General features: G+C 43.3%; 1 protein-coding gene across 15 annotated transcripts in view; it reads right to left on the bottom strand.

Moving 5' to 3' along the window:
* RIMS1 (regulating synaptic membrane exocytosis 1) overlaps positions 1 to 22,638 on the bottom strand; it is a 581,909-nt gene that overhangs the window by 165,381 nt on the left and 393,890 nt on the right. For 13 of the 15 annotated variants that reach the window (XM_063916791.1, XM_063916792.1, XM_063916794.1 and 10 more), the window contains one exon: positions 3,854 to 4,020. The exons of the other annotated variants lie outside the window; for them this stretch is intronic. In XM_063916791.1, coding sequence (XP_063772861.1) covers positions 3,854 to 4,020 — 167 coding nt within the window. The remainder of the gene's footprint in view (positions 1 to 3,853; positions 4,021 to 22,638) is intronic. 15 annotated transcript variants of the gene reach the window in all.

The following is a 22,638-nucleotide window of genomic DNA, read 5'->3' as shown; positions in this document are numbered from 1 at the left end:
AAATAGTGATACTTTCACCACCAATGATTGAAGAGGTTATTGTGAACATTATACTGTATGTTATCTTTTATTTTACACTATAGTAAACTTGTGTAGAGACTAGAGAGTAATACATATTTATATGGCAGCAATGGTTGTTTATGGAAAGACAATGGAGGTGATTCCGACTTGATCGTAGCTGTGCTAAATTTAGCACAGCTACGATCAGGAACACAGACATGCGGGGGGATGCTCAGCACAAGGATAGCCCCCCCGCATGTCAGTCCGTGCCCCGTCACAGAAGTGCAAAAGCATTGCACAGCGGCGATGCTTTTGCACTTCAGGAGTAGCTCCCAGCCAGCGCAGCTTTTGCGTGCTGGCCGGGAGCTACTCGTCGCTGCCCAGGTCGCATCGGCTGCATGTGACGTCACGCAGTCGCTGCGGCCCGCCCCCCGCACGGTCCAGCCACACCTGCGTTGGCCGGACCGCGCCAACACAACGGTGGACAAACGCCGCCATGCCGCCCCCTCCCTCCCAGCGACTGCCTCTGCCTGTCAATCAGGCAGAGGTGATCGCTAGGCAACGACAGCCGTCGGCTGTCAGCCATGCGCCGGCGCAGTTCTGACTTGAACTGTAGCGAACGATCAGGTCAGAATGACCCCCTATGCTCTTAACAAAACTGAACTTCCATTGAAAATGCCTTAGTCACTGTATATTAACTTTCCGATAAGCATACGTATATGTTGTTCTACGGGTTTTCAAACGTTTGCACAGAAAAGCCTTTTTAATCCTTCTTAATTATTTTTAAGTGTTGCGAGAGGACTTACCACCGCAATATATGTTCTGATGGTAGTAATATACAGATTCCGAAACTTAAAAATACAGATGTGACTGCCCTCACCTTTGCCACTAGCAGCGGCAGTCGTGAGTTTGTGGCCATGCGGGTGTACTTAGCAAGCCCCCACGATCCATAGGATTGCGAGGGTGCATAAATTCGCAGATGTGGCTAGTCTTAATCTCGATGCAGCCGGACGTGTGATCCGTTTGCGTCAAAGATGAAAGCTGTTACATCTGCATGCTTTACTCTTTGAATTTTTTTTTTTTATTAATAAAGGTTTTTGAATATTTGTTGTTTTGTTGTGCTTGCAGAGTTGCTGATATTGGAATGATGTGATTAGAATGCTGGAAGGGGGTTCTGGGCAAATGGAAGTTCCTTTCAGTGACAGAATACACACAAAAGATGGGAATACTGTAAGAAGAGAACAGAAACACAAACAGAGTGGGGGAGAGAGAAACAGACATAGGCAGACAGAGCGTGAGAGCACACACAGGTAACATCTGCACACCCACTGGTCACATCTGCATGCCAATTACGGCCCCACAGTCAAATGCAATTGAATGTTTTTCATATGGCTGAAAAAAGACACACATTGTGAAAAGATACGCAGATGCACTAAAGAAAACTGCTACTTGTGGCAAAGGAAAGCCACTTATTGCGTTTACATCTGGCTCTGAATAGGGTACTAACTGAGTAAATTCCTCATATCTTATAAGAAAGAATTGACAGCAGCCTTCACCAGGAAAATATGTCTTAGACGTTTTTATGTTCTTTCTAGGTAAGTGCATCACTTCATACCTTCCAACTGTCTCGAGTGAACCGGGAACGTTCCAGTTTGTGTGCTACAGTACGTTCTGCCTTAAACACTATACTGCAATAGGAAAGTTGGGCGATATGTCTCTCACTCAACTCTTCTTGGCCTAAATGGTTAGGTGGAGCGGAATACTGGGCACCCTAATGCTTGAAAAGAGCTCATCAGCAATAAAACATTTCCACGACCCTTGTTTTGATGGAATTACATGATTATTTGTGCTACACTACATATTGTTTTTGTGTATATCTGGGTCCACCTGATTCACATGCTTCAGAGTTGTCCCAATGTCTTAAGGAGACAACTTTCTCATTGAAATATAACAGCACATTACGGAGTCTAGACCATGTATACTTAGAAGGTGCTGCTCCCTAATATCAGATTTCTAGACTAATTCTAGGCAACATGATGCATTGAGACTAATTACCAGTACACCCTTAGTTGAACTATACTGCATGTGCACCCTGTAGTCTGACTTGCACTTTATTGAGTGGGGGTGATTTAATAAAACTTACCACACATGGACTCATCCTGCCAATCAGCTCAAACACTGTGATCAGTTTCAATTTGGTCAACCTCAGTAAGTTGAAATAGACAGATCTGTCCGTCCGCACTAGAGGCGGGAAGCACTACTGGCAAAATGCAGTGAAAACTCAGAACAATGCAATTTTGAGAGGTTTGAACGCATTCTCCATATGTTTCATGCTCCAGAAAATACAACTTTCCAAAGCTTGTACCTGATAGGCAACGTCATCTATAAATGGTGTTGCCTATAGAAGCCTATGGTCTTCATTTACTATAAATCCCTGAAAGGAACCTGATAGGATCCCTCCCAGTGTCCCCTGCATCTCACGCAAACACTGGCTGACGACTGCACTTGTGCAGTGGGACTCGTGGGTCATAAACCCGGAAGTACTCATATCGCAATGGACAGCTCTTATCAGAAGGTCTGTCCTTTGTGTAAAATCGCAAATCTTTATTCATGTGGCATTTAGAAACACTGATATGAATTTGGTAAGTGGTGGGATATATTGCATTCAAAATACGATGCTTGACACATCTCACTTGAACTGATAACAGCCACACCGGCCAAAAGTAGTCAACTGCTAATAGATATTAAGGTATGTTCAATAATGATCAAACTGATTTCAGATAATTTTTGAGTACTACAATAATTTAAAATTATAATATACAGATGTAGGCAGGCTCATCTTACTGCGATGCGACATGTTACATCACAGCTTGCTGCATGGTGTACCAGGATGCGACTATTCGTAGCTGATGATCTCTTCATTAATTTCTTTCGAAATAAATAGTCACAGCCTGGCACACCATGCAGCATGCAGTGTTGCAGCATGATACCAGGGCTGGTTCTAGACCTTGTGGCGCCCAGGGCGAAAGTTTCCTTTGGCGCTTCCCCCCACCCCTGACAGACAAAACAGGGTTAGTGCGCGCCGAAGGCATGTGTAAAAAAATAGGGGTGTGGCTTCATAGGGAAGGGACGTGGCCCCTGTAGTTATGCCCCCTGTAGATTTGCCACCATTAGATGTGCCCCCTGTAGATTTGCCCCCAGTAGATATGCCACAGTAGATGTGCCCCTGTAGTTATGCCCCCTGTAGATTGCTCCAGTAGATGTGACCCCAATAGTTGTGCCCCCTATAGTTATGACACCTGTACATTTGCCCCAATAGATGTGCCCCCAGTAGATGAGCCCCCAGTAGAGATGCCCCTGTACTTATGCTCCCTAGTAGCGCCGCTTACAACCACAAAAAAAAAAACAATACTCACCAGCCCCGCTCCTGCTTCCCGACCACTGCTGCCACTGCTGCTCCGTCTCTGGCCGCCCGCTCTTCGGATCTATGGGAGAGACATCATGACGTCTCTCCCATAGCACCACACCAATACTAGAGGTCAATTAGGACCACTAGTGTCTGATTGGTGCCGGCTGCAGCGGGCGCCCACACAGCCCACGGCGCCTGCTGCAGCCGCAGTGTGGGATGAGGGGTGCGGATGGGTGGCGGGCGCCTGCGGGGTGACTGCGGCCGCACCTGCAGGCCGCAGCGCCCTGGGAACCCGCCCAGCTTGCCCGTGCCTATATCCGCTCCTGCATGATGCATCACAGTAAGATGAGCATTGCTATCTGTATATTGCTTATTCTCAATGTAAGAAACCATTAATTTGTAAGCATACTGTATGATGGTAACAAAACATTATTATTCACTCACCATAGCCTTCTGCTTGGACGCTCAGATTGCTCGGACATAAAGCTTGTGCTGCTGAGGCGTGAGGCACTACTGGTACGAGAAATGGCTGACACGTCGCTGACATCACTATCTGATGATTTGGCGGAGACGTTATCACAACTTCGGTATTGATCTTTATGCATGTTATACTAGAGGCATAAAAAAAATGAATTTAACATAGATTTCATGTAAAATGTTACAATTAAAAAAAATCAGTCTCAACATACATACAATGTATTAGGACACATCTGTACACTCTAACTTCATTTACAGTATAATTGAATATCTTGTTTAACAACTGTAGACTATAGTAATGTAAATTTTGAGTCAGCTAGTATCACAAACCAACAATTAATGATTGTTTCTGCAGAAGTAAGGCTTAAAAAGTACTGTATTCATTTCAAAATAATACTGCAATCAGGGATTGATTTAGGGGTCAGGCCACCCCTTCATCCCCTAATTTTATTATTTATTAGGTTACAACCCTTAATTTGGAGATTTCCAGCATAATATAATCATTAGACAATTCATGAGCTGTGACATTTCATATGATATATACACTTGTTGGCAGGGTAGCACTTGCACAGTAATAAAACAAGCTGATACCTGGTGACAATCTGTCAGTTTGAATATTCACAGTAACTACAAACCAAGGGCCTAATTCAGACCTGATCGCTGGGCTACTAATTTTGTTGTCCTGCGATCAGATAGTCGCCGCCCAAGAGGAGTGTAAATTCGCCCATGCAAGTGTGCGATCGCATGTGTACGCTGCGCTACAAATGTCCCTCAGTCAGTGGACAGCTGCAAATCCGTTTGCACCTCACTCACCGTCTAATGTTTTTTTTCCATTGTGTGCAGTCTGTGCGCAGCCCAGGACTTACTCCTACAGTGCGATGAGAACAGGCTGATTGGGGACGGAGCGGACGTCACACACCCTCCCTGAAAATGCTTGGGCATGCCTGTGTTTTCCCTGACACTCCCAGAAAACGGTCAGTTACCACACACAAATGGCCTCCTCCCGTCAATCAGCTTGCGAATGGCTGTACAATTGGAATTTTCGCACCAGCCTGTCACTGTTTGCTGATGCCTGTTGTTGTTTGGCGGCACGCGTGTGCATTGCGGTGTATACACATGCACAGCAGCGATCAGGTCTTAATCAGGCTTTATATCCTCTGCACCAAACCATAGGCCATCTTAAGCGACATGTGCATGCTCACATACCCCACTGCTACTGCAACCACAAACAGAGATTCCGCTGATAACTGGGCAGATTATCAGTGGATTGATTGGTCACCCCTCAGGTCCGGGCACACGCTGATTGGTTCATCTATTTCAGAGTAACATGTGTGTGTGGAATATACTGTAGTTGTACACAAAATGTCAGCCCCAGCCCTGCATTACGCTTATTGTGCTCTCGTTTTGTGTGTTTTTCAAAATATTTCTCTGTGGTTTTCCTACTTGCTGTAATACTAAATCCCCTGTACTATTTACTATGTTTTTGACGTCTGTAATGCAAATTTAAGTTCTGCTGTAGAAAAGCGCTATATAAATACAATTATTACTATTATTACAAAATATATTTTTACAGTACTGTTTGATAAGGTGCAGTGGAAATATCTTGTAGTCACTGTTGAATATCCATGTGCCACCCCCAGCAAGTACCACCCTTAGGCATGTGCCTAATGGGAAATTCACCACTCACTGCAAAATCTCATGTTCTGGACAATGATCTATACTTATAATATTTAAATATTTAAAAAACAATGATGGCTATTTGAGCTCTACTTAAGTGGTGTTAAAATGTTTTATAAACTCATGGAAATAGTGTCTGTATAAACTATAAGTTTTGATGTCATCGCTTACTCTGAACTGTGATGTCATCACTGCAAATTGTGCATTTTAAGGAATAATATTCCCTCTACTGCAGGGGCATCTTAACACCAAAGGAGACCTAGGCAGTGGGCCCTCAGGCATCTTACCTCTCCAACAAGCAGATCTCCCCTCCTACATGACAGCATCTTCCCAGTGATATTTGGGGAGATAGTGCTTAAGCACAAGATACAGATGTGTCATCATACACCCAGCATCAATCCACCATGCAGCGCTAGATGGCCAGCACGAGTAAGCCACACAGAGCAATGTAGCGTCTTTTTTTGCATGAATCTATACCGTAGTAGCAACAGGGCTGGTTCTACCCCCCTGCAGTGCACATGGTTTTGCCCAACTGCTAACAAATTTGCTGCTGCGGTCAACCCTGAATTACCCCCTCAGTTTATTCACCTTGGTTTTATTTTTCCCAAAAAATAAAGTAATTCTTTGCTTTGAAATTACATATGGAAATGACCATGGTGAAAGAGTAAAAGAATCACTACAAAGTCATGCCTGCAACCACTTTAAGAACACTCCTGTGCTTACATCCAACGTTAAAAGCACTACTAATATCCTTAATTTAAAAAGCACTGAAATAGGTCTAAAGGGGGGTATAGACGGGAGAGATGTGTGCTGAGCGAACCGCTCAGCACACATCTCTCCCGCTGCTCAGCACAGCGCGATGTGTGCAGAGCGATGCGGGGAGAGGACGGGGGCTGCTCATTTCACCCAGCTGGTGAAATGAGCGACCTGCTAGATTGGCCTGCATGCAGGCTCAATCTAGCAGCGGCGATAGTGATGTGTGGGGCCGCGCATCGCTATCGCTGAGGGGGGTACACGAGTGATCTGTGCTTAAAATCTAAGCAATCTAGTCAGATTGCTTAGATTTTAAGCATGGATCTCTCCGTGAGTACCCCCCTTTAGCCCTTTGCAGAATATGCTTATTCAGTCATATCAGTAGCCCCACAAACAGGACCGATGGAAGATTACAAGGCAACCTACAGTAAGAATTGCCTCTCCTAGTCATCTTTCTAACTTTTATAGATTTGGTGAGGGGTAAGGGGATGGAAGAGGCAGGTGAGGATTATGTCAGTGCTGGGATTCTGCTTACTAATACCCCTCTGCATCTGTGATACCCCGGGAATATGGTGCTATACTGATATCACTCACACAGAGCAGCTGCACAGCAATAGGTACTGTAGGAAGCAGATTATATTTTATTTATAAGGAGCTACAAGGTCAGCAGCACTGTACAGAACTAAACGCTACAATTATATATCAATAAACAGGATAACAATTTACACATCCACACGGTATAACCATAAGTAGAGTGGAGTATGGAGGACATGAAGTGTACAGTAGAGTATTTTTCGGACCATAAGACGCACCTGACCATAAGACGCACCTAGTTTTTAGAGGAGGAAAACAGGAAAAAAAATATTCTGAACCAAATAGTGTAATATAATATTTAATAAACTGAGGGGGGGGGGGGGGGGGTCACTTTATTATGGCAAATATTTAAGAGTAAACCTTGGCATTTGCTGAAATTGCGGTAGATCTTTACACACACACACACACACACTCTCACTGTAAACACAGGTTCCCCGCATCCAGCCTGCATTAAACACACACACACACACACACACTGTAAACACAGGTTCCCCGCGTCCAGCCTGCGTTAACCACTCTGAGAAAGGAAGAGGTGAGGGGGGGAGAGCGGGGGGACTTACTTTATTGCCTGTCACAGCCTGTCAGTTTACGCTGCCCAATGCACTCTACTCTGAGGAAGGAATCGGAGGAGGTGAGGGGAGGGAGCGGGGGAGTCACGTGATGCCGGCGCTCTGCTGCCGCGCTCTCAGATGCCGGGCTCTGAGATGACGGCAAAGCAGCAGCAGCAGCAGACAGGACCCGCCGCTACCCGCACCCGATAACTGCTGCCTCTCCCACCCAGTGCGCTCCCACCCAGCGCATTGAGAGCGCTCCATAAGGTTTTTATTGCTCTGCATATGTATTATTCGGACCATAAGACGCATGTACTTTTCCCCCCACATTTTTGGGGAGAAAAAGTGCGTCTTATGGTTCGAAAAATACGGTAACTCACTGTGGCTACTAAAAGCAAACAGTGATAAGATGCAAAGGGTGGAGGAGAAGGCCTTACATAAGTGCTCAACTAATCTGTACTTGATAGCTGTGCAAACAGACAAGATTAGTCATTGGTGGGAGACAGGGAACAAAAGCACATTGATTGTAAAGATAGTCTATGAGGAAGAAATTAGGTATAAGGTGCAAGCCTGTGAGGGTTTACTACTGTCTAAGGGGTCTATTCATGCAGCAGTGAAAAGACCTGTTTTGCGTTAAACAGGGCTTTTCTCTGCCTACTGCAATTCACAGAGCGGGTTACCGTGGAGCTCCAGCGGTACACCCGCTCTCTGCCTGAATCGCATCACCATACCTTTGTATGGTGAGTGCGATTCATGAAGGTGCGGAAAGCTCTGCTTTCCGCTTCTCCATGGAGTTCAGGTTCGCCATCTCAGGACGGCGTAACCTGAACTGTAGTGTGGAGACATCAGGGAAGCTCAATGCTTCCCTGATCGCTGCTCTGCACCTCGCGCTGGCTCCGCCCCCCGACCTCCCAGCAACCACTGCGGCCTGCCGGGAGGTCAACACCCTGCGCATGCGCAAAGGGACCCGCCGCTGTATCCCGCGCATCGCTGGGAAGGACCGCTGGAGAAGACCTCACCGCAGGAGCCCTAGACACCGCAGCGCATCGTCGGAAGGGTAAGTATACATGAATTGCTACTTATCACAGCTATACATCGCATCGAAGCAATGCGATGTATAGTGATAAGTAGCAATTCTGTTTTCGTTTTCTGTATGAATAGACCCCTTAGAGAGAAGGGTGTAACCAGGGGAGTGAACTGGGATAGAGAGTAGGTGGGTTTTCAGAGGGGCTGGTCAATGAATAATGAGTAAGGCTGATATGCTTTTATAAAGAAGTGAGAGTCTTTAGGGCTCTTTTGAAGGCTTGTATGCTGATAAAGAATTTGGTTGAGGTGAGGGAGTGAGTGAAAGGTGACCAGAGTTGAGGTAAGATGACAACTAATAGATGTACAGGTAGCTCGGTATGAACTGTAGACATATAGGAGTTTGGAGATTTTAGGTGGGGCTGGAGCGATTGAGGACAATATATGTGAGGGTGACTGGTTTGAACTGTATTCTGTTAGGGAAACAGTGAAGCAGCCTGCAGAGGGAGGAGACTGACAAAGTGGCAAAAATACGTTTAGGCGGTGGACTTGTGGGAAAGACGAGAAAATGGTACTGTTAACATAAAGAAAAGGACAGGAATTGAAGGGGTCTCATGGAGGAAGTATGGTCAGGGGAGAAGATTCAGTTTTTTGTGTCATCAGTATAGAGTTGGTATTAAAGTCCAATGAAGCAGGGCCAGCCCGACGCATACACCGGCTACGCAACTGCATAGAGCACCAGACTGACAAGGGCGCTGTTGCAGTCAGTGGCACTCTCTCTGTACCCTGATACCTGTGGCCATGCTGGAGGCAGCCTAGCTGCGGTTCTCCCTCCTAGCTTTTATCGGCTTTCGAAGGCCCGCTGGCGGCAACTGAAGGTAAGGGGTCTTTGGTGCTCGATCACCACTGCAGGCTGCAGCCTCAGTGATAAGATCTCCAAGTGGATAGACAGGGAGAAATGTAAATAGTTTCATGTACTCCACTCTTTCCTCCTGCCAGCTAATGGGATAAGGTACTGTGGGTCTACTACAATATCCCGGCTGTCGGGATCCTGGCTCCGGGATCTCGACCACCGGAATGCCGGCAGTGGGGCAAGTGCAAAAGAGCCCCTTGGGGGCTCACTGCGCTCACCACGCTGTGGGCACGGTGGTGCTATTTATTTATCCTATCTCCAGGGGTGTTGTGGACACCCCAAGAGGGAGAATAGTTGTCGGTATCCTAGCGTTGGTATGCTGAGCACTGGGATCCCGAAAGCCGGTATATCGAATGCTTCCTTTTAATTTAACTCCCTGGAGAGACTCAGTGTGACAAATGCTCAGTTGGGCATATACAGTATACATCCCAAAAAAGCAGCAAGTTTGGCAGGTTTACTTCCCATATCTTTACACCCAACTAGGGGCCTGAATTAGACATGTGCGCTTTTCCAATATTCACGCAGTTGGCAGATGTCCTATTACTGCACATGCGTCAATATGCCAGTGCAATGTTGTTCATTGATACTGATTTATTGACAGGGACTGTTTGTGGGTAGTAATAGGGGTGGGGTGTGAGAAAAACATGAAAGTGCGGGCATGTCTAAACCTTTGTCACCATATGTCTACTCAAAAGTCAAAAAAGTGACTTATCTCCAAGCGTCACCTCTTCCTATGCAGTGAACAGGTGCCTGGTTGCTTCGCTGTGCACCGTGTTCAACCCTTCTTGCTACCCGGGTTGAAATGTCGGGTCTCTCAACCCAACTTATTTCAACCTGGTGCCTTTACACTGCACAATATACCGGGTTGCTGTACATTCACTTGCAATAACCCGGGATATTTATGGCAGTATGAAAGGGGTATTAGTTGCAGAGGTGACTTTGCAATTAACCAATAGAAAGCAGCTTGCTAATATCACTGTGCCATCATATTGGTTACCTCTTACTCCTACTTTATAACACTCCTCTGACCCTAGGCATAAACTATCATGAGAGCGACTGCTGTCTTTATTGAATGTCAATATTGTGCAATGGAATGGTCTCTATTGCACTGTAGAATTGCACTTATACAAAGCAAATACATTTTATCAATATAAACAGCATGTGGAAATTGCAGGCATTGCTTTGAAAATATCTTTTGAGGTATCGGGCGACATTTACTATGCTTCAATTTTCAAAGTCACTGTGGTTTGGCAGCTAGATTAAGAGAGGCGATTATATTCAATACAAAACATGCCTGCTTTGTATTGAATATACTGTAATTGCCACTTTAAAGCTAGTGCCTGAAACCGCAGTAGAAGCGGTGGCTTTGAAAATGCTGGATACTAAGGGGGTCATTCCGAGTTGTTCGCTCGCAAGCGGATTTTAGCAGATTTGCTCATGCTAAGCCGCCGCCTACTGGGAGTGAATCTTAGCATCTTAAAATTGCGAACGAAGTAATCGCAATATTGCGATTACACACCTCGTAGCAGTTTCTGAGTAACTTCAACCTTACTCTGCATCTGCGATCATTTCAGTGCTTGTCGTTCCTGGTTTGACGTCACAAACACACCCAGCGTTCGCCCAGACACTCCCCCGTTTCTCCGGCCACTCCTGCGTTTTTTCCGGAAACGGTAGCGTTTTTTCCCACACGCCCATAAAACGGCCTGTTTCTGCCCAGTAACACCCATTTCCTGTCAATCACATTACGATTGCCAGAACGATGAAAAAGCCGTGAGTAAAATTCCTAACTGCATAGCAAATTTACTTGGCGCAGTCGCAGTGCGGACATTGCGCATGCGCATTAAGTGGAAAATTGCTGCGATGCGAAGATTTTTACCGAGCGAACAACTCGGAATGACCCCCTAAATTCATTGCCCTTAATGTCCTTCACAGAAAAAATTATGCAGGTGGCCAAAAGTCCTATTCAAGTTCGGGCAAAAAATTCAGGAACAGTGATTTGCTTATACAAATGCACTTGAATTCTGCAACACTCAAACATGAATGCATATTTACAGTATAAATATAAAAAAACACTAAAACACTAAAACCACACTTTTTGAATGAACTCGGCAGGGAGGTTGTTCCAAACATCTTGAAGAAATAACCACAGATCTTCTGTGGATGTAGGCTTGCTCAAATCCTTCTGCCTCTTCATGTAATCTCAGAAAGACTTGATGATGTGGAGATCAGGGCTCTGTGGGGGCCATATCATCACTTCCAGGACTCCTTGTTCTTCTTTATGCTGAAGACAGTTCTTAATGCCATTGGCTGTATGTTTGGGGTCGTTGTCCTGCTGCAGAATAAATTTGGAGCCAATCAGATACCTCCCTGACCCCTCCCATTTGCTGAAATGCAGCTCCAAACTTGCAAGGAACCTCCACCATGCTTCACTGTTGCATTCAGATGCTCATTATTGTACCCCTCTCCAGTCCTTTGGCAAACAATCTGCTTACTGTTATAGCCAAATATTTAGATTTTTTACTCATCAGTCCACAGCACCTGCTGCCATTTTTCTACACCCCAGTTCCTATGTTTTTGTGCATAGTTGAGTCGCTTCAGCTTGTTTCGACTCAACTACAGGATGCACAAAATCATAGGAACTGTGGTTCAAAAAAATGACAGCAGGTGCTTTGGACTGAGGCATCAAAATTTTAAAGATTTAGCTGTAACAGAAGGCAGAGGGCTGTAGAGTGATACAATAATGTGAGTCTGCAGGCAACAGTGAAGCATGGTGAAGGTTCTTGCAAGTTTGGGGTTGCAACTTAGCAAATGGAGTTGGGGATTTGGTCAGAATTGATGGTGTCCTCACTGCTGAGAAATACAGGCAGGTGCTTATTTATCATGCAATACCACAAGGGATGCATCTGATTGGCTCCAAATTTATTCTGCTAATTCAAGTGGTGTCTCTGCTGATTGAAGTGGAGCTGCAGTACTTGTACGTTATGGATACACAGTGGGGTACAGCCTGCGGGGCCCACAGTATTTGTATGTTATGGATACATAGTGGGGAACGGCCTCCTGAGTCTACAGTACTTGTACGTTATGTATACAAAGTGGGGTACAGCACAAAAAAAATAATATTTTTTTTTTAAACTTTGTTCACAAATGCCACTGCAGACTCACACCACTTATGTGAGAACAGTGAGTTACTGCCTGCGGAGTCAAAGTACTTGTATGTTATGGATACACAGTGGGGAACGGCCTGCGGAGTCCACTGTACTTGTACATTATGGATACACAGTGGGGTACAGTACAAAAAAAACAGATTTTTTTCCATTTGTTTTAAACTTTGTTCACAAATGAACCTGCTTATGTGAACAAAGGTGGGGTACAGCCTGCGGAGTCACAGTACTTGTAAGGATACACAGTGAGCTACAGAACAAAAATGTTTCCACTTTTTTATTTTTCTTGACTTTACATTTAACTTTTTTAAACTTAATAAAACTTTTATTTAAAAAAATATATTTTTTGAACTTTTTATTTTACACTGGAGCGGATGGGCATTGCACAAGTGCGGTAGCCACACTGTTGGCAGATGGACACTGAACAGGTGCATTGGCAGCACTGGAGAGGATGGGCACTGGACATGTGCATTGGCAGCACTGGAGGGGATGGGCACTGGACATGTGCATTGGCAGCACTGGAGGTGATGGACACTGGACAGCCACAGCAGCCACTTATTGAGTCTGGAGGACACAGCACAGCCACTTGACACAGTACACCAATAAAGTAAAATGACCAATCCCCTTAGAATTTCAGTATCAAGTTCAGCTACAGCATTTTAATTCAAGTCTTACGTTTTGTCTTTATGGCCATTCATTTACAATAAAAAATATCTGGACACTAAAAAGAGAAATGTAGAGGTAAATGGGGATAAACTGTGTAAAAAATCCACGCCTATTACCAGTCTGTATCAAAAAAGTCATAGTGAATTATAATAAAGAGAATGGGAAAAAGGTGTTTTGATAATATAAGGATTTTACCTCCATACATGACAAAATACAGTATATATACCAATGCCACAGGCCCAATATACTGCATATGTGTAAAAATATACAAAAGAATCGTACTTACCAAGTGTAGTGAGAATTCCTGGCTTGTGACTGGTCCTTCTGCTCAAATAAAATCTCTGTTGCCACTTAAGGGTGGTTAGCCAAAATTAATTTTAGGGTCTGTATTACAAACTAATAGAACCCTGGAATGCATATAGCAGCCACTGAGGTTTTGTCTAGGGGGCTGGGTAGCATCTTAATAAAAATATTTTACATAGGTAGTAGTGCAGCTTTACATAGCCCATTTTTTCTTTTTTTTCAGCAGGTGTGATTATTTATATAATTTAAGTCAGGCATGTCCAAACTGCGGCCCTCCAGCTGTTGTGAAACTACATATCCCAGCATGCCATGACACAGTTTTGTTGTCAGAGAATGCTAAAGCTGTGTCAGGGCATGCTGGGATGTGTAGTTTCTCAACAGCTGGAGGGCCGCAGTTTGGACATGCCTGATTTAAGTTATCGGTACACGTTTTTTTCACATGGCTCTAAAATATACACATTTATTTATTATTATTAGTTTTATTATCCTGGTATCCACAGCCCACACTGGTAACAGGAAGGTATCATTGATATTCAGCATATTTATTGCAAGGTAGGCCCACGATCGTCTGCATCATTATGCTGAGTAGCTGAGTGGCTAAAGGAGGCGTTAACATGGAGGTGGTATGGCAGCTGCTGACTTTTTTTTTTTTAGGTGGTTGTGAAGTCCTAGCTGCCAGCCATGTGTCGTGTGTGTTTTAAATCTGATGCATATTTCCCAGTATTTTGGAGGCCACTGCTGCAAAGTATCGGTGACTTGTGATGACTTCTACATTGCCGCAAATCCTTATTATATTACACCCCGGCCCTACTTAGATGCTGCACCGCACAAGCTACTGCACTCGGGGTTATTCAGCATGTTATGTTATGCGGGGTTATACACAGCATGGCTGCGTAGGTAGGCACACTGCCATAATGTTTTTATGCGCAGGACACGCAGGCGATGTCATCGGCCGGCCCAGAAAATGTCCATGACACGCCTGCGTTTCTTGCTGGTCTCCCAACACCATCTGTCAATCATAATGTGATCGCATCCTTCCGGGATGCAGTCGCACAATGAGTGGTCACACACGTGCACTGTTGCCACAACACGTGCACAGTGTCCCAATAATCACACATTTGCGATTTTCAGGACACTGCGATCAACTCTGAATAGCCCCCTCACTGCACTCTAAAGGGCAGTGTGATTTGAAGGCTTTTCCACAACAGGATGTGTATGCAGATAGCATGTAGCACAAAGCGGCATAGATGTTTTAGTATAATTCTGCCCCAGGGCCGGTGCAAGGTCTCTATGCACCCTAGGCAAAGCTTCAACCTGGTGCCACCTAATCTGCAACCCCCCCTACAAGAGGTGCATCAGGGCAATGAGGAGCGGCCGTGGGGGTGCCCCTCAGGAGCCATAGTTCCTTCCGCCTCCTATGTGTCTTCACATGACTTGATGTTACACGTGTCAGCACGGAGGAAGCGCTAAGATACACTATGTGGTACGGCCTGATAGCGGCAGTTGCAGCTGATTAGACCCACAGCAGTGGCCAGCGCAGTGTAAAAGGAGGAGGACAGATACAGAGACATCCTTCAGTTTTTTGCTAGGTGTATTCAATGGCGCCCTCCAGGAGCTGGAGCCCCTAGGCAGCCGCCTAAAGCTGCCTAATGGTAGAGCCGGCCCTGTTCTGCCCCCTTATAAGGCACTGGTGAGGTGTCATCTTAAGCAGAGTTACAATTTTGACTGCTACAATTTGTGAGGATGAAAGGTCACCTTAATAGATATATCATTTTTTTTTTTTTTTTTTCAAATTTATGCAACCATATACTGTACAAGCATATTTTGGTGGAGGACAAAGTTGGAATGTCCACTAATAGAATCTTGCTCTTGCCCTTTTGCTACTGTTTGTGTGCCAGATTGGTCTTTTATAATTGAATATAAATGTTGGGTTAATTGAAGGCCAGTGGATATTGAAATCAAATGTCTAACAGATATAGTTAAAGGGACACTACCATGCAATCCTGCAAACAATAGGTAACGATTTATTAAATTGTACTAAAGCCACTGTTCTGTTTCTGCAAGAAACCTACACTTACTGCATTCCTGTGAGATATATATATATATATATATATATATGTGTGTGATATATATTAGCAGCCATCTCATGCTGATAAGTATACTCTGATATCATCTGCCGGTGTGCTGGTTCTCGTATATATATATATATATATATATATATATATATACACACACACTGCTCAAAAAAATAAAGGGAACACTAAAAGAACACATCCTAGATCTGAATAAATGAAATATTCTTATTAAATACTTTGTTCTTTACATAGTTGAATGTGTTGACAACAAAATCACACAAAAATTATCAATGGAAATCAAATTTATTAACCCATGGAGGTCTGGATTTGGAGTCACCCTCAAAATTAAAGTGGAAAAACACACTACAGGCTGATCCAACTTTGATGTAATGTCCTTAAAACAAGTCAAAATAAGGCTCAGTAGTGTGTGTGGCCTCCACGTGCCTGTATGACCTCCCTACAACGCCTGGGCATGCTCCTGATGAGGTGGCGGATGGTCTCCTGAGGGATCTCCTCCCAGACCTGGACTAAAGCATCCGCCAACTCCTGGACAGTCTGTGGTGCAATGTAGCGTTGGTGGATGGAGCGAGACATGATGTCCCAGATGTGCTCAATTGGATTCAGGTCTGGGGAACAGGCGGGCCAGTCCATAGCATCAATGCCTTCGCCTTGCAGAAACTGCTGACACACTCCAGCCACATGAGGTCTAGCATTGTCTTGCATTAGGAGGAACACAGGGCCAACCGCACCAGCATATGGTCTCACAAGGGGTCTGAGGATCTCATCTCGGTACCTAATGGAAGTCAGGCTACCTCTGGCGAGCACATGGAGGGCTGTGCTGCCCCCCCAAAGAAATGCCACCCCACACCATTACTGACCCACTGCCAAATGGTCATGCTGGAGGATGTTGCAGGCAGCAGAACGTTCTCCTTGGCGTCTCCAGACTCTGTCACGTCTGTCACATGTGCTCAGTGAGAACCTGCTTTCATCTGTGAAGAGCACAGGTTGCCAGTGGCGAATTTGCCAATCTTGGTGTTCTCTGGTAAATGCCAAACGTCCTGCACGGTGTTGGGCTGTAAGCACAACCCCCACCTGTGGACGTCGGGCCCTCATACCACCTTCATGGAGTCTGTTTCTGATCATTTGAGTAGACACATGCACATTTGTGGCTTGCTGGAGGTCATTTTGCAGGGCTCTGGCAGTGCTCCTCCTGTTCCTCCTTGCACAAAGGTGGAGGTAGCTGTCCTGCTGCTGGGTTGTTGCCCTCCTACGGCCTCCTCCACATCTCCTGATGTACTGGCCTGTCTCCTGGTAGCTCCTCCATGCTCTGGACACTGCGCTGACAGACACAGCAAACCTTCTTGCCACACCTCGCATTGATGTGCCATCCTGGATGAGCTGCACTACCTGAGCCACTTGTGTGGGTTGTAGGGAGGTCATACAGGCACTTGGAGGCCACACACACTACTGAGCCTCATTTTGACTTGTTTTAAGGACATTACATCAAAGTTGGATCTGCCCGTAGTGTGTTTTTCCACTTTAATTTTGAGGGTGACTCCAAATCCAGACCTCCATGGGTTAATAAATTTGATTTCCATTGATCATTTTTGTGTGATTTTGTTGTCAGCACATTCAACTATGTAAAGAACAAAGTATTTAATAAGAATATTTCATTTATTCAGATCTAGGATGTGTTATTTTAGTGTTCCCTTTATTTTTTTGAGCAGTGTATATATATATATATATATATATATATACTTGATGGATATATATGAGGCTGCTGATATTATTCACTTTCAACCTGTCACCCATTTACTGAATTGAAGGTGTGAGCGATACCACAAGTTTATATATATATATATATATATATATATATATAATCCATACACACAACAATAATCGGCGCTCCTGTATTGTTATAACATATATTGTTAAATCACCAGCAAATCGCCTATTGGCGAAATATGACACTTAAAATCTAAGTTGACAAAATTGTTGTAATTATTTTAGTGTAATCCTTCTGTGGATCCAGATATCTGCAGATACTGTATCTGTGGACCAGATATCTGGAAAACACAGGAGGATTACACTATTGGACCTAGGGGTTGAACGCTTTGGGGCATTTCTCCCTGAACCTGATTGGTCTAAGGCATAGGTCTTCAACCTGTGGCCCTCCAGCTGCTGCGGAACTACACATCCCAGCATGCCCTGCCTCAGTTTTACCATGCCTTAATAGCAAAACTGTGGCAGGGCATGGTGGGATGTGTAGTTCCGCAGCCGCTGGAGGGCCACAGGTTGAAGACCCATGGTCTAAGGTATCTGAGTTATCACACACCTTTTTAAAGTGCCCAGGTGAATGGGCCACATTACTACAACCTTTGTGCTCAATTTGTTAGACTAAAATGTCCGAACGTATATTCACTACAACTAAGGTTGATGACAAAGTCTACAGCAATAAGATATACCACTGATGAAGTCTCGGCTTGAGACGAAACACGTTCGTTAATCTGTTCATATTGTGACCTCCAATCCGCACGAATAGGAGGAGGAAATTAAAGGATATCTGTGAAATAATGGACACTTCTTGGTGATATTTTATAAATGTTTTAATAAATATGTAAGAAAAGTACAACAAATTTGTCAACTTGGATTTTAAGTGTCATATTTCGCCAATAGACGATTTGCTGGTGATTTAACAATATATGTTATAACAATACAGGGGTGCCGATTCATTATTGTTGTATATATTATTTGTTCAGTCTTTTCTAGCAGGGGACTTAGTAAATTGGATGCCTATTACATGATTATTCTACTATAATAGCACAAAAGGGGAGTATTGTCTATAGATCTATATATATATATATATATATATATATATATATATATATATAGATATGTCCTTGTACATCTTTGCTGCAGTCATGCCAAACAGTCCCTCTGGGCACGCCAGGTCGTGTGAGAATCTTCTAGCGCTGGCCAAATTTTTTGATGAACATGCATCTTATTTGCAACTCAGTGAGGAGACTGTGCTGAGTAATATGATATGTGACACTTGTATATCTGTGTGTGACAGGGGATTGTACTAAGCAGTGATAAAAGTGGAGAAGTGAGCCATTGGAGAAGTTGTCCATGGCAACCAATCAGCATTGATGTAACATTTATAATTTGCATAATATAAAAGTATACAGAGCAGCCGATTGGCTGCCATGGGCAACTTCTCCACTGGCTCACTTCTCCACTTTTATCACTCCTCAGTATATCTCCCCCTGAATCTTTGAATCTGTACACAAAGTGCTACAATGTAGCAGCCACAATTTTTTTTACAAATACACGTTCTGCTCCGTTTACAGTCTCAATCACTCACTATTACATCAAATTAATCAGCAGTCTCCTTGTGCATACTAATCACATCACATTGTGACTAAGATGCATTTTCGACAAACAAAGACGTCTGACATTAGCAGCGTTGTATAGCACCTGGAGGCTCACGCATTTTGCGCTGCATGGTGTATTGAGGCTGGATGTATGAGAACACATCAGTACAGCTAACATGCTATTTCACCCTTTGGCTGTCTTTCCAATCAGAATGAATACCAGGATGTACACTGCCCCCATTACAGGATTGGTCTTTGGGAGGGAAGACTTCAATCCTGAATTGGTCTTTGGGAGGGAAGCCTTCAATCATGAATTTCTTGAGACACCCACTTTGAGCATGACAACACTGGAATTTGCAGCAGCCACATGCAACAGTAGGTGCAAATTCTCCACCTGAGAATGGCCTCCAATGTGAGAGATTACATGTCTGAGTTTGTAACCAGTTCTGCAAATTGCCATAACATGCCCAGAAGATGGAGGATCTTTATGCTTCAGATCTTTAGCTATCTTTAAGTCACTGCCCAGGAGCTCCCAATAATTTTCTGTTTCCATGCATCTCAATCGCAGCTGAGCCGTTGTGCGCACACAGCGTAGGATGTATGCGAGCATCGCCATGGCATGAGAATCAGACCCATAACCTCTCAATTAAAGCCCATGCTAAAATGCTCCCTGTGCTTAATCACTTTTCTTGACATGTGAAAGGTATTGGAACCATGAATAACTTATTTACTCCTTATGACGGTACACTGGTGCCTGATTCAGAGGTGGGCACAGATGAGTCACTATATCTTAGTAATATTATATTTTCATTCTACACTCATTCTAATTGTAAAGTAACCAGAGGAGACCAGTTGTATAGCTCAGTTACTCAGTTACAACAGAATAACATTAGTACATAGATTAGTTTGGGTTTCCTTGTTTAAATAAGCCAGGTGTTACTACTACTTGGTAGATAAGTGTTCTGCATTAGAGACATGAGTGTGCCCAGATGTCGCTGCTGACCCAAAGTCCAATCTTTCTCAATGTTCTAATGTCTGGGGTGGTTGAATATTTTTGTCGGTTGACGAGTTGATTGAGTATGTACTCACACAGCAAAACCCATCTGTGTGTTATTAAAGAACCCTTAATGCTCCAGCTCTAGTTGTCAGTCTGAATGTTTGAATACCCATATTACCACACTACAGCATCAGAGCAGAGTTCATTGGCACCGTGTGCCACCCCTGTAATGTCACAGGAGGGTACGGGGCTGCTGGCAGGAGAAGTGTATAGAGCTGACCAGATGCTTACTACAGGGTTTGTGACCAGTGCATTTAAAGCACTGAAGCTGCCCTACTGGCCGCAGATTGCAGCTCCAGTCATCCTACTAGTCAAATGCAGGGGTGTGGGTAGCAGCACAGCAGCCCCCAGGGCCCAGTTTGCACATCCTTCCTTGTGGTTCTGCCACACTCTAAAATTAATCATTTTTTTGTCTACATGGGAAACTGAGGAGCATACTAAAATCTGGAGAACTCTTTAATGTGTCAATACAGCACTGTGACACCATGTACTGATACAAATGATTTCCAGTTCTGAATGTTGAAATGCCATCTGTTACTTTGTTAGGCAACGTTATTTTGTTATCATTTTCATCCCTCATTCTCACGGCCAACACAAAGGTGATCTGAAAATTGTTGTTTAGTTTTGAAATGGAAATACAATTTGACTGGCATTCGTGAATAGTGTTTTTGTTGCTATTTTATACATGTATATGATCAATCTAATGTTTCAGTGATTCATTTAAAAAAAATTATGATCAGATCATGTGAGTGTTCATTAGCAGAACTTAAGGCACAGGTTTATATTTTGCGTTTGTTATTAGGATTCTCGTTCCTGCCAGACCCATACAAATCCCCACTGATCTCCTCATCTGCTGCACACCATCCCTGGTCTGTGCCCATTACACATCTCCTGCCATAGCAGGGCTGACAGAGGCCACAACATACATGACAGAGTATCAGAGTCTAGCCACAGAAACTCCTTACTGATGGCTTAATTGCAGGATTACTTGTGTCGCTAACGTGTCGACATCTGGCTCCTTGTGGCAAGACTGAAAGTTCTCCAGCATTTCCTAGCACTACTCTATACAAGAATGCGCTGACCAGCGATTGCAGTGCTTATTTGTCTGTATGGGCTGCTAGCTCTAATCTATTGCCTAACAAAGGAGCCTTAGATGAAGGATTGGTGACCTAATATATCAAAATATATTCCAAGACAGAGATATATGTTAGATATAATTCTCCAGCTGTTAAGGAACTATAGTATAGGTCCTATGCTGCTCCTCCAGTGTCTGACCTTATGATAAGCTAGAGAGTAACAGGCTGCCAACATTTATCTTATATTGTCCTGGCATCACCAAACTTTTGCCTTAGTGGTTACATTGCAAAGTACACATTTCCATTTCTTAAAGATGAACGATTACAGAGGGATGTTCTTTGTTTAATATACTACTACTGCTCGCTATATAATGGAAATAATATCTTTATGCTCAGAAAGATGATATGCATTATTATATTGTAAAGCAACAAAAAATATAACATTTACTCTTTACTTCCCTTATGCGTTTGGTCAAAATCTCTGATTTGCTGTGCTGTGTGAGCCACAAACAGGCAGGATCCCTAGTATAAGTGGTGATAAAAAGTCTGCACTGTCATATAGAAGTCCTGGTCTAGAAAATTACTTACCAGGGTAAGATTAGCAGACTTTGCCCTTTTAAGAGGATGCCTGACTATAAATGCAGAGAGCTATTTTACTTAATAAGTGGCTTAACATTTGATTTGGTCTCAGCTGTTGACAGGAGTGTTAAAAAAATATTTAAAATGAATTTCACATTACGAAACTCCCTAAATATTCTGGGAACAAAGCGGTCCCCTGGTAACTTCAAAACTTCTATACTAGTAGTTTTCCACTTCTACCATTGAATATCATATTATAAAATGGATGATACAAATTAGAATTCAGTGGACATTTCCTTCATGCATATCATTTTATAATGTTTTTGATTTTAGCTTTACATTTTTTTTGGCTAAATAAATATTTTTTAACTATTTCATTTTTAAGTGAATCCCAACTAAATATACATTTCTAGACATCTTATCATTTACATAATCCATAGAAATAAATCAGAAGTTAAATTATTTACATTTTCTAAAGAGTACAAAAACAATTTGTTGATTGTTGTTGCATATGTTTAAAAATGGGTTAGATACATTTCTAACTGAAAAATATATCCAAGGATATAGCATTTAAAATGATTGTATTTTAGTAACAGCTTATAGCTGTCATTTAGACTATAAACATAACTTCATCTGGGTCATTATAGTTAAACTATAGTTACATACAGAATAGTGTAGGAAATATAATACAGGTTGAACTTGATGGACAATTTGTCTTCTGTCAACCTCATTAACTATGTTACTATGTTAATAATCTGAACAGGTTTCATACTGTACATGTCATACCTTCTATAAAAATATAACATTTGGGGGTGAAAAATAAAAAAGTGCCAAAGTTAAAAGTGTGTCCACACTAATTAACATATAACAATAGGCAGTACTAATTTAGCTACTTCCACTAAAGAGTAGATACAATGGCACTATTTCAAAAAAGGGACCAGTGTTTGGAA

This window comes from Pseudophryne corroboree, chromosome 4 (genome assembly GCF_028390025.1).
Source record: "Pseudophryne corroboree isolate aPseCor3 chromosome 4, aPseCor3.hap2, whole genome shotgun sequence".
NCBI classification, from domain to species: Eukaryota; Metazoa; Chordata; class Amphibia; order Anura; family Myobatrachidae; genus Pseudophryne; species Pseudophryne corroboree.
This window is presented reverse-complemented; position numbering and strand designations above follow the sequence as displayed.